This window comes from Oncorhynchus nerka, linkage group LG5, assembly GCF_034236695.1.
Source record: "Oncorhynchus nerka isolate Pitt River linkage group LG5, Oner_Uvic_2.0, whole genome shotgun sequence".
Taxonomy (NCBI): domain Eukaryota; kingdom Metazoa; phylum Chordata; class Actinopteri; order Salmoniformes; family Salmonidae; genus Oncorhynchus; species Oncorhynchus nerka.
The window spans coordinates 33,944,751-33,958,606 of NC_088400.1; the positions used below are offsets into that span (position 1 = coordinate 33,944,751).

The 13,856-nt window shown below is 41.7% G+C and overlaps 1 protein-coding gene across 1 annotated transcript in view; it reads right to left on the reverse strand.

Moving 5' to 3' along the window:
- Positions 1-13,856, reverse strand: part of LOC115115811 (testican-1-like) — a 476,771-nt gene that overhangs the window by 7,914 nt on the left and 455,001 nt on the right. The window contains exon 8 of the mRNA XM_065018580.1: positions 1,057-1,176. Coding sequence (XP_064874652.1) covers positions 1,057-1,176 — 120 coding nt within the window. The remainder of the gene's footprint in view (positions 1-1,056; positions 1,177-13,856) is intronic.

Consider the following 13,856-nt stretch of genomic DNA (forward strand, 5'->3'; position numbering starts at 1 on the left):
GGCCTCTGCATTTAGAAACCTTTTGTTTTGCTTCAGTCAGGGCCTCTTGTCTTGGCTTCAGGTCAGGACCTTGTTTCTTATTTTTTTACATAAAAAAAATAATAATCTCCGCAAATACGTGATATCCAATTGGAGGTTACAGTCTTGTCTCATCTCTGCAACTCCCGTACAGACATGTACATGAGAGGCATGTGTCCTCCGAAACACAACCCAACTGCTTCTTGACACAATGCCCACATAACCTGGAAGCCAACCGCACCAATGTGTTGGAGGAAACACCGTACACTTGGCGACTGTGTCAGCGTGCATTGCACCTGGCCTGCCACAGGAGTTGCTGGTGGGCGATGGGACAAGAACATCCCTGCCAGCCAAACCCTCCCCTAACCCCGATGACGCTGGGCCAGTTGTGCCCTGCCCCATTGGTCTCCTGGTTACTGCCGGCTGCAACAGAGCCTGGATTCGAACCAGGATCTCTAGTGGCACAGCTAGCACTGCGATGTAGTGCCTTAGACTACTGTGCCACTCGGCAGGCCCTTCGTGTCTTGACTTCAGTCAGGGCCTCGTGTCTTGACTTCAGTCAGGGCCACATGTCTTGACTTCAGTCAGGGCCACGTGTCTTGACTTCAGTCAGGCCCTCGTGTCTTGACTTCAGTCAGGCCCTCATGTCTTGACTTCAGTCAGGCCCTCGTGTCTTGACTTCAGTCAGGCCTTCGTGTCTTGACTTCATTCAGGCCCTCGTGTCTTGACTTCAGTCAGGCCCTCGTGTCTTGACTTCAGTCAGTGACTCTTGTCTTTGGGCTTTTCAGTCCAAAATCTGAGTAAAGTGCTAGGAGAGAGTTTGTACTTTTGAAGTGTGAGACATGTTGACATTTAGTAGAGCACGTAGGAGCACTGTCCTCATCATCTACAGTCCTCATTAGAACTGAAAAGAGCAATGGACTTTCAAATGGCAGTGCAATTAAAATGGGGAAAAAAATACACACACACACACACACACACACACACACACACACACACACACACACACACAGAGAGAGAGATAATGGTGTGACTCACGTCCTGCCGCTGAATCAGAGTTGGCAGAGGATTTGAGGTCTCGGTTGGCGTCGAGGTGGAGAACTCCGAACCAGTCCTTCAGTCTGGATGCTAGGCTATGCAGGTCCCCATCACTGCAGACTAGATATACACATACACACACACACACACACACACACACCATTGTTATCAGGAAGCAGGGTTGGGCTCAATTCAGAATTTTGGAATTGACTCCCATTCAACTCATGAGATGAAATTTGAATTGAATTGGCCACACCCCGCAGGATGTATAATATTTATTTGCGTTTGAGTGACAGGAAGTAGAATTTAATTCAGTGCAACTCAAAGAAATTCCACTCAGTCATAGAACATGAGAGTTTCATTGAGTTTCATACACGCAAAGAATATAAATTTCCTTTGGAAACAATGTTCATATTCTCTTTTAACCTTAGTGCTTAGAATGGCCAATTCTATTTCCACCAACCATGTCATTTGTTTGGCTTCTTTTGAAGTTCTCAGGGTCAACTTCAGGGTTAAACTAATGCATTCTGAGAAATGTAGTATTTTCGTCATAGTGAACAAAATGTAAGTGATTCATGAAATATAAGAACTTAGACTATTAGCACACATGTTTTCTTTTCCTTGATCATTCATTTTAAGAGTTTGTTTCACCGATTTTGTATATGCATGTACAGTGGGGAGAACAAGTATTTGATACACGCAGGTTTTCCTACTTACAAAGCATATGAGGTCTGTAATGTTTTATCATAGGTACACTTCAACTGTGAGAGACGGAATCTTAAACAAAAATCCAGAAAATCACATTGTATGATTATTAAGTAATTAATTTGCATTTTATTGCATGGCATAAGTATTTGATTACCTAACAACCAGTAATAATTCCGGCTCTCACAGACCTGTTAGTTTTTCTTTAAGAATTCCTCCTGTTCTCCACTCATTACCTGTATTACCTGCACCTGTTTGAACTCGTTACCTGTATAAAAGACACCTGTCCACACACTCAATCAAACAGACTCCAACCTCTCCACAATGGTCAAGACCAGAGCGCTGTGTAAGGACATCAGGGATAAAATTGTAGACCTGCACAAGGCTGGGATGGGCTACAGGACAATAGGCAAGCAGCTTGGTGAGAAGGCAACAACTGTTGGCCAATTATTAGAAAATGGAAGAAGTTCAAGATGACGGTCAATCACCCTCGGTCTGGGGCTCCATGCAAGATCTCACCTCGTGGGGCATCAATGATCATGAGGAAGGTGAGGGATCAGCCCAGAACTACGAGGGCAGGACCTGGTCATTGACCTGAAGAGAGCTGGGACCACAGTCTCATAGAAAACCATTAGTAACACACTACGCCGTCATGGATTAAAATCCTGCAGAGCACGCAAGGTCCCCCTGCTCAAGCCAGCGCATGTCCAGGCCCGTCTGAAGTTTGCCAATGACCATCTGGATGATCCAGAGGAGGAATGGGAGAACGTCATGTGGTCTGATGAGACAGAAATAGAGCTTTTTGGTCTAAACTCCACTCGCCGTGTTTGGAGGAAGAAGAAGGACGAGTACAACCCCAAGAACACCATCCCAACCGTGAAGCATGGAGGTGGAAACATCATTCTTTGGGGATGCTTTTCTGAAAAGGGGACAGGATGACTGCACCGTATTGAGGGGAGGATGGATGGGGCCATGTATCGTGAGATCTTGGCCAACAACCCTCTTCCCTCAGTCAGTGCATTGAAGATGGGTCGTGGCTGGGTCTTCCAGCATGACAACGACCCGAAACACACAGCCAGGGCAACTAAGGAGTGGCTCCGTAAGAAGCATCTCAAGGTTCTGGAGTGGCCTAGCCAGTCTCCAGACCTGAACCCAATAGAAAATCTTAAGAGGGAGCTGAAAGTCCGTATTGCCCAGCGACAGCCCCGAAACCTGAAGGATCTGGAGAAGGTCTGTATGGAGGAGTGGGCCAAAATCCCTGCTGCAGTGTGTGCAAACCTGGTCAAGAACTACAGGAAACATATGATCTCTGTAATTGCAAACAAAGGTTTCTGTACCAAATATTAAGTTCTGCTTTTCTGATGTATCAAACACTTATGTTATGCAATAAAATGCAAAGTAATTACTTAAAAATCATACAATGTGATTTTCTGGATTTTAGATTCCGTCTCTCACAGTTGAAGTGTATCTATGATAAAAAATTACACACCTCTACATGCTTTGTAAGTAGGAAAACCTGCAAAATAGGCAGTGTATCAAATACTTGTTCTCCCCACTGTATATAACGACATGTTTGATGTTTTCTGCTCAAGATGTATATATGTATATGTATATAGCTCAACCTTGGCAGGAAGGCAGGGGAATGTCAATCTCACACTTGTCATTTCAATAAAAATGAATGTATTATATTTTATAGCCACATTGATGCAACATGATTCTGTTTGATAAGGTTGGGTGAAATGACGTCAGCACAATGTTGATTAAACCAATATTTTTCTTGTACTTGACTATAGAAGAACAACACACCACACAGGAGCAGCTGAGTTCTATTGTCCTCCCTGTTGCTATAGGAACACAAGCAGGCACACCATCTTACTGCATGCTCTGTGTGTGTGTGTGTGTGTGTGTACAATCTCTCATTGATCACTAGAAGATACAACTGCACTGTTAGAGCTAGGAACACAAGCTTCATCACTACACCCACAATAATGTATGCTAAATATATATATATATATATATATATATATATATATATATATATATATATAGAGAGAGAGAGAGAGTATAACACATTAATTCTGCCAGAGCTCCACCTGAGCTGATACCGAGCTCCACCACAGGTTAGACTTTAACATCAGACCCAGCACTGTCACCAGGGACACACACAATCTCAGATGCACACACAAGCTTGGACACAGAAACACACAGGCACATACACACTCATACAAATAAACGCACACACACACACACTATACTGCAGGCAAATCCCAGATCTCATCTTGGCTTGAAGGTTAACACCAAACAATGTGCTGGTGTGACAGGTCACCTGGGAGTCTATCTTTATTGACCCATAAATAGATAGGGGGTAAAGAAGGACATAAGATGCTACATTAGTCACACAGCAGTTTTCCCCAACTCTATTTAAATGGCCAAAAATCCACTGCGCCAGGAAACAGTGGCTATACTAAGCCTTTATTAGAAGTGAATGGTGCTGCTAACTAACAGTTGATGCTGGCTCAGATCTGTGATTTCAAGTCCTTGTTTCCTCTCCCATCCTCTCTGACGTGGTCGATACAGAGAAGTCTATCTGACCGCTGTGGAAAACCACTCTCTCATCCACAGCCTCGACCACTAACAAGGTATTTTCGGCCAATTAACAACAACTGACTCCCTTTCTGTCAGGATGTGTGTGGGTCTCCGCATGATTGACACGGTCTCTAGGATGATGAGAACTAATTGACAGTTTAATAACGAACCTGAAACGCCTCATATCGAGCGAGCCAATCAAAAGCCATCATCCTTGGCATGCCAAACAGTCATATTCCAGAAGGCTAAAGAACATTAACATTCCAACAGCACACTGAACAATTAGCTAGCATTACATACTGCTACATACTGCAGCAATACTGTAGGAATCCATTCAGCTGGATGCTTAATGATACAAATGTAAGACACAAACCTTATACACAGGATCAGAGACACACACACACAGACACGTTCCCAACCTAGAGAATCTGGGTCACTAGAGGAAGAGTTTTCCCATCAGTCACTGGCGTTGTATGGTAATCAAACCCCTCTGCTGTAGCTCCTATTTAAACTGGGACAAAAACTGCTGCAACTTCTGATTACGTCCACACTCGTTCATGCACACACGCACACACACAGCCTACCTTCACTTCCGGTGAGTTGAGCTTGGCAGAGTAATACTGAGAGACTTTTTTGTGGGTTACAGGTCATATCTTCAAATTCATATAATTTCATACATTTCGTTTTTTATCACATTTCCATTTACTATTTTCCATATATCTATTTCTGTTGCACCCACTCAGAAGAAAAATATATATATGAAGTACCAGTCAACATTTTGGACACACCTACTTATTCAAGGGTTTTTCTTTATTTTTACTATTTTCTACATTGTAGAATAATAGTGAAAACATCAAAACTGTGAAATAATACAAACGGAATCATGTGGTAACCAAAAAAGTGTTATTAAACAAATCAAAATATATTTTACATTTTAGATTCTTTAAGGTAGACACCTTTTGCCATGGCATTCTCTCAACCAGATTCACCTGGAATGCTTTTCAAACAGTCTTGAAGGAGTTCCTACATATACTGAGCACTTGATGGCTGTTTTTCCTTCAATCTGTGGTCCAACTCATCCCAAACCATATCAATTGGGTTGAGGTCGGGTGATTGTGGAGGCCCTGTCATCTGATGCAGCACCATTACTCTCCTTCTTGGTCAAATAGCCCTTACACAGCCTGGAGGTGTGTTTTGGGTCATTGTCATGTTGAAAAACAAATGATAGTCCCACTAAGAGCAAACCAGATTGTATGTCGTATCGCTGCAGAATGCTGTGGTAGCCATGTTGTTTAAGTGTGCCTTGAATTCTAAATAAATCACTGACAGTGTCACCAGTAAAGCACACCCACACCTCCTCCTCCATGCTTCACGGTGGAACCAAAAATCTCAAATTTGAACTCATCAGGCCAAAGGACAGATTCCCACTGGTCTAATGTCCATTGCTCATGTTTCTTGGCCAAAGCAAGTCTCTTCATATTATTGGTGTCCTTTAGTAGTGGTTTCTTTGTAGCAATTTGACCATGAAGGGCTGATTCACACAGTCTATTCTGAACAGTTGATTATGAGATGTGTCTGTTACTTGAACTCTGTGAAGCATTTATTTGGGCTGCAATTTCTGAGGCTGGTAACTCTAATGAACTTATCCTCTGCAGCAGAGGTAACCCTGGGTCTTTCTTTCCTGTGGCGGTCCTCATGAGAGCCAGTTTCATCATAGCGCTTGATGCTTTTTGCCACTGCACTTGAAGAAACGTTTAAAAAAAAAATCCCGATTGACTGACCTTCATGTCTTAAAATAACGATGGCCTGCCATTTTTTCTTTACTTATTTGAGCTGTTCTTGCCATAATATGGACATTGCCTTAAACCAAATAGGGCTATATTCTGTATATCACTCCTACCTTGTCACAACACAACTGAATGGCTAAAACACATTAAGAAGGAAATCAATTCCACTATTTAACTTTTAACAAGGCACACACACCTGTTAATTGAAATGCATTCCAGGTGACTACTTCATGAAGCTGGTTGAGAGAATGCCGATAGTGTGCAAAGCTGTCATCAAGGCAAAGGGTGGCTACGTTGAAGAATCTAAAATCTAAAATCTATTTAGATTTGTTTAACACTTTTTTGGTTACTACATGATTCCATAGGTGTTATTTCATAGTTTTGATTCCTTCACTATTATTCTACAATGTAGAAAATAGTACAAATAAAGAAAAACCCATAAATGAGTAGGTATGTCCAAACTTTTTACTGGTACTGTATTTATACATACACAATACAAAGTAATGCTCATTTTGCTCATGTTACAGAGTTTAGGAAATAGTCAATTTAGTATGTAAAGGAAAATCAACAAGAAAATCCCATTCCATTCCCCCAACCCCACCCAGCCAACATGTCTCCATCCAAGACTCAAGTATATTTGTCCAGACCTCGATTGTTCCTTGACTAGCACCATTCATTCTCAATGTCGATAAGTCAAATGTTCTACCTTCTAACAGTAACTGAATCCACTGATGAATTAGGAGTGATGAGGTGACTGCCATCTAAGAGCCAACATATTTTTTAAGGCAGTGCTGCCTGCCAGCAGTAATCGTGTCTGATTGATTCAGAAATTCAACATGTTATCCTCGTTAAGTAACATAGTGGATGTGAAGCATTGAATATTTACATTCATGCCCTTTGAAATTACTTTTGTAACTTTGTTCCAAAAGCATTTAACTACAGGGCACTCCCATGTCCTATGAAGAACAGGGCCTACCTGATTTAGGGGACACAGTGAACTGTTGGAGCAATTTCATCGTAAAAAGTTGATTTGGCTTTAAATACAGTCTTCGAAAAAACTTGAAATTAATAAATTGATTGTTCGGATTACAGGATGCCATGGTCATATTTTGTCCATATTCTGTTTCAGTGTTAACGGTTGTTGGTCTGTGGACCATGCTTGTTTAATGGCTAACTCAGAATATGAGCTTTCCAAAAGCTGTTTATATATTATGGAGAATAGTCCTTTCGGAAGCCCAGATACTTTCTTTATAAATCCCATTATCGGACGGTTCGGTAGTTGGGTTTCCAAGGGACTCCATAGAACAGCATAGTTGACCTAAGTTGTACATTTCTAAAAAATGAAACGAGTTACCTGGTAATGTGTCTTTCAAATCTTAGAATTGTTCTCAAACCATTCCTGTCCATGATATCGGCAAGGGTATGGAATCCACATGTGGACCATTGGGCAGATGCAATGGCTGCCCTCCATTTCGCAATGTACTATTGTGAAATATTGGAGTCTAGGCATGTCATTTTGATTACCAGCTACATTGTTTTTAAAATTTGTGACAAATAGAAATTGTGTGAGCAATAAAAGGACCAAAGCGTACTTTACATCGTTTAAGGGATATATCAGTGAAAACAAAATGATTGTTTTCGTTCCGTTCCACTCTGCCAACCAGCAAAATAAAGTTCTGAACTAGTTCAAACCCACAAAAAGTTCCTTTCTGTTCCTTTTTTGACTTGTGAAATCGCCACCATTTTTACATTTAGCTCATTAAATGACCAAACAATGCAGATGGACCAGCTTGCTATAGACCGGCCAACCTAATGGACAGACAAGTGTAGGGCGTGAGATGCGACTGGAATTTTGCAGGTGGGGAGAGAGCGAGCGAGGGTTGGACATGGAGGCTTGGCTTGAAGCGCTTAGCATCATGAAATGACGTGCATTATAATGTGTTTAGGATATAAGGATATAGTAGGCCTATCATTCCCACTTCACTAAATTACATAATTATACACTAGCTAGTTGCCTACAGAGGACTGGCTAATATGGAGGATGTTTGAACGTCCGAACGTTGGCTCAAAGCCCTGAACCAGAGCTAATAACAAGCTTGGGTGGCACCTCTTCCAGGGCAATAGGAGACACCATATCTCTGTGTATTCAGCCAGGGGGCGGAAGAATCAGGTCTAAGCCAATTGAGGATGGGGCGATACGCTAGTGACTGGAATTACAATTTAAAGTTTGGTAGAGATAGCCCTCCTACATCTTTCCCTCTTTGTAAGTCTGTTAATTTTAGGGGGGGAGGGGGGGATCAGATCATTTTTATCTAAAATTCAAGCAGTGGATTTTGGTAGGAAGGGATGTTTTTGCTGGAACCCTATAATACAGTCACAGTCAGATAAAGAATGAAAAGATAGAGAATATAATTCCCTCCATTCACCGCACCTCCACAGGGACAGACAATATCAGCTGTGTGTGTGTGTGTGTGTGTGTGTGTGTGTGTGTGTGTGTGATAAATACTGTAGAGCGTTATCAGGTGTGTGCTGGCGTGTTCCTTCATTGTCCAGTATATCACTTCAGCTGATCTACAGTCTCCCTGATAGCGCCGTCCAGTGAGGCACCTGATATTACAGTAACACACAGACAAAAACTCTGAATGACGTAGCAAGAGAAACACATGTAAAGAGACATAACATCACCAGACTAGGGACTCAACTCAAACCAGGGACAAAAACTAGAGATAAAACATTACATTAGGTGGTAGAGGAAAGGAGAGTCAACTCAGCTATGAATCGTGATGGGCTTCGACACAACATCCACTAAGGGTGTCACATGAAATTGTATTTGTCACATACACGTGGTATTGTGGGTGTAGCGAAATGCTTGTGTTTCTAGCTCTAACCGTGCAGTAATATCTAACAGTATTATCTAACAATTTCACAACAATACACACAAATCTAAAGTAAGGGAATGGAATTAAAAATATATAAATATTGGGAGAGCATAGACTTAGATACAGTAGAATAGGATATAATACAGTATATACATCTGAGATGAGTCATGCAAAATATGTAAACATTATTAAAGTGACGTAAACATTATTAAAGTGCAATGTGTGACTGTGATGCAGTGAACCATGAAACAATGTCTAGGTGAAATTACATGACTTCCACAGTAGCTGGCCGTCAATGTCAATTGTTCGGCCAGTGCTTTGAAAACTGTTTTTCAATAAAAATCTGAAGCTAATCAAAGGCATTGTCCCAAGCAATCATCTCTGAAGAAAAAGTGTGTGTGTTTGTGTGTTTGAAGTTGTGTGTGAGACTGTGCCAATGTGTGTTTGTGAGGTGTGTGTGTTTAGGAGTCCTTTTTATTGACTCTACTCTTGTTTATCTCCTCCATCTGCTGCATTCCAGCTGGATCCACACACACACACACACACACACACACACACACACACACACACACACACACACACACACACACACACACACACACACACACACACACACACACACACACACCCTTCCATCTTCCATCTTCCCAGGCTTTTGAAGCAGGGAACAGCAAGGATTGCTCTCTGTGTAAAAGCTTTGTCTGGGACTGAGTTCCTCTGAGGAGCGCCAGGTAATCACCAAGACAATGGGCCATGAAATCACAGACTATGACAGTCTGTCTACAGCCAGGTTAGTCAGGGACACGGTGGCCAGACTCTAACCCAGGACCAGGGATGGGTGTCTAGTTTGTCCACTCTGACCCCCTCCACCACCTCCTTTTGAATGAGAACCTGTCACTCACATCTGTTCCAATACAGATCCCACTCTCTATCTCTCCGTTTCTCTCTGTCTGTCTCTCTCTCCCTGTCAATTCAATTCAATTCAATTCAATTCAAGGGCTTTATTGGCATGGGAAACATGTGTTAACATTGCCAAAGCAAGTGAGGTAGACAACATACAAAGTGAATATATAAAGTGAAAAACAACAAAAATTAACAGTAAACATTACACATACAGAAGTTTCAAAACAATAAAGACATTACAAATGTCATATTATATATATACAGTGTTTTAACAATATACAAATGGTTAAAGGACACAAGATTAAATAAATAAGCATAAATATGGGTTGTATTTACAATGGTGTTTGTTCTTCACTGGTTGCCCTTTTCTCTCTCTGTCTCTCTCCCTGTCTCTCTCTCCCTGTCGCTCTCTCTCTCTCTCTCTGTCTATCTCTCCCTGTCTGTCTGTCTGTCTGTCTGTCTGTCTGTCTGTCTGTCTGTCTGTCTGTCTGTCTGTCTGTCTGTCTGTCTGTCTGTCTGTCTCTCTCTCTCTCTCTCTCTCTCTCTCTCTCACTGTTTCTCTCTCTCTCTCCCTGTCTCTTTGTCTCTCTCTCCCTGTCGCTCTCGCTCTCTCTCTCTCTCCGCGTCTCTCTCTGTCTATCTCTCCCTGTCTGTCTGTCTGTCTGTCTGTCTGTCTGTCTGTCTGTCTGTCTGTCTGTCTGTCTGTCTGTCTGTCTGTCTCTCTCTCTCACTGTTTCTCTCTGTCTCTCTCTCTCTCTCTCCCTGTCTCTTTCTCTCTCTCCCTGTCGCTCTCGCTCTCTCTCTATCTCTCTCTCTCTCTCTTTCATGTCTCTGTCTGTCTGTCTGTCTGTCTGTCTGTCTGTCTGTCTGTCTGTCTGTCTGTCTGTCTGTCTGTCTGTCTGTCTGTCTGTCTGTCTGTCTGTCTCTCTCTCTCTCTCTCTCTCTCACTGTCTCTCTCTCCCTGTCTCTCTGTCTCTCTCTCACTGTCTCTCTCTCTCTCTCTGTCTCTCAATTCAAGGGGCTTTATTGGCATGGGAAACATATTGCCAAAGCAAGTGAGGTAGATAATATACAAAAGCAAAATAAACAATCAAAATGAACAGTAAACATTACACATATAGAAGTTTCAAAACAATAAAGACATTACAAATGTCCTATTATATATATATATATATATATATATACTGTATATATACAGTGTTGTACAAATGGTTAAAGTACACAAGGGAAAATAAATAAGCATAAATATGGGTTGTATTTACAATGGTGTTTGTTCTTCACTGGTTGCCCTTTTCTTGTGGCAACAGGTCACAAATCTTGCTGCTGTGATGGCACACTGTGTAATTTCACCCAGTAGATATGGGAGTTTATCCAAATTGGGTTTGTTCCCGAATTCTTTGTTGATCTGTGTAATCTGAGGGAAATATGTGTCTCTAATATGGTCATGCATTGGGCAGGAGGTTAGGAAGTGCAGCTCAGTTTCCACCTCATTTTGTGGGCAGTGTGCACATAGCCTGTCTTCTCTTGAGAGCCATGTCTGCCTACGGCGGCCTTTCTCAATAGCAAGGCTATGCTCACTGAGTCTGTACTTTCCTTAAGTTTGGGTCAGTCACAGTGGTCAGGTATTCTGCCACTGTGTACTCTCTGCATTCTAGTTTGCTCTGTCTTTTTGTTAATTCTTTCCAACGTGTCAAGTAATTATCTTTTTGTTTTCTCATGATTTGATTAGGTCTGATTGTGCTGCTGTCCTGGGGCTCTGTGGGGTGTGTTTGTGTTTGTGAACAGAGCCCCAAGACCAGCTTGCTTAGGGGACTCTTCTCCAGGTTCATCTCTGTAGGTGATGGCTTTGATATGGAAGGTTTGGGAATCGCTTCCTTTTAGGTGGTTGTAGAATTTAACGTCTCTTTTCTGGATTTTGATCATTAGTGGGTATCGGCCTAATTCTGCTCTGCATGCATTATTTGGTGTTCTACATTGTACACAACCAGAATGGGCAATGGGCTCTATGACTGATTCAAGTATTTTTAGCCAGATCCTAATTGGTATGTTGAATTTTATGTTCCTTTCGATGGCATAGAATGCCTTTCTTGCCTGGTCTCTCAGATCGTTCACAGCTTTGTGGAAGTTACCTGTGGCGCTGATGTTTAGGCCAAGGTATGTATAGTTTTTTTGGGTGCTCTAGGGCAATGGTGTCTAGATGGAATTTGGTATTTGTGGTCCTGGCGACTGGATCTTTTTTGGAACACGATTATTTTGGTCTTACTGAGATTTACTGTCAGGGCCCAGGTCTGGCAGAATCTGTGCAGAATATCTAGGTGCTGCTGTAGGCCGTCCTTGGTTGGTGACAGAAGCACCAGATCATCAGCAAACAGTAGACATTTTACTTCAGATTCCAGTAGGGTGAGGCCCGGGTGCTGCAGACTTTTCTAGTGCCCGCGCCAATTCGTCAATATATATGTTGAAGAGGGTGGGGCTTAAGCTGCATCCCTGTCTCACCCCACGGCCCTGTGGGGAGAAATTTGTGTGTTTTATGCCAATTTTAACCGCACACTTGTTGTTTGTGTACATGGATTTTATAATGTTGTATGTTTTACCCCCAACACCACTTTCCATCCATTTGTATAGCAGACCCTCATTGCAAATTGAGTCGAAGGCTTTTTTTAAATCAACAAAGCATGAGAAGACTTTGCCTTTGTTTTGGTTTGTTTGGTTGTCAATTAGGGTGTGCAGGGTGAATACATGGTCTGTTGTAAGGTAATTTGGTAAAAATCTAACTTGACATTTGCTCAGTACATTGTTTTCATTGAGGAAATGTACTAGTCTGCTGTTAATGATAATGCAGAGGATTTTCCCAAGGTTGCTGTTGACGCATATCCCACGGTAGTTATTGGGGTCAAATTTGTCTCCACTTTTGTGGATTGGGGTGATCAGTCCTTGGTTCCAAATATTGGGGAAGATGCCAGAGCTGAGGATGATGCTGAAGAGCTTTAGTATCGCCAATTGGAATTTGTTGTCAGTATATTTGATAATTTCATTAAGGATACCATCAACACCACAGGCCTTTTTGGGTTGGAGGGTTTTTATTTTGTCATGTAGCTCATTCAAGGTAGTTGGAGAATCCAGTGGGTTCTGGTAGTCTTTAATAGTTGATTCTAAGATTTGTCTTTGATCCTGTATATGTTTTTGCCCTTTATTCTTTGTTATAGAGCCAAAAAGATTGGAGAAGTTGTTTACCCATACATCTCCAATTTGGATAGATAATTCTTCGTGTTGTTGCTTGTTTAGTGATTTCAAATTTTCCCAGAAGTGGTTAGAGTCTATGAATTCTTCAATTACATTGAGCTGATTTCTGACGTGCTGTTCCTTCTTTTTCCGTACTGTATTTCTGTCTTGTTTTAGTGATTCAACATATTGAATGCGTAGACTCAGGTTTTTCGGGTCTCTATGTTTTTGGTTGGACAGGTTTCTCAGTTTCTTTCTTAGATTTTTGCATTCTTTATCAAACCATTTGTCATTGTTGTTCATTTTCTTCGGTTTTCTATTTGAGATTTTTTAGATTTGATAGGGAAGCTGAGAGGTCAAATATACTGTTAAGATTTTCTACTGCCAAGTTTACACCTTCACTATTGCAGTGGAACGTTTTACCCAGGAAATTGTCTAAAAGGGATTGAATTTGTTGTTGCCTAATTGTTTTTGGTAGGTTTCCAAACTGCATTCCTTCCATTTATAGTATTTCTTAATGTTACTCAGTTCATTTGGCTTTGATGCCTCATGATTGAGTACTGCTCTGTTCAAGTAGACTGTGATTTTGCTGTGGTCTGATAGGGGTGTCAGTGGGCTGACTGTGAACGCTCTAAGAGACTCTGGGTTGAGGTCAGTGATAAAGTAGTCTACAGTACTACTGCCAAGAGATGAGCTATAGGTGTACCTACCATAGGAG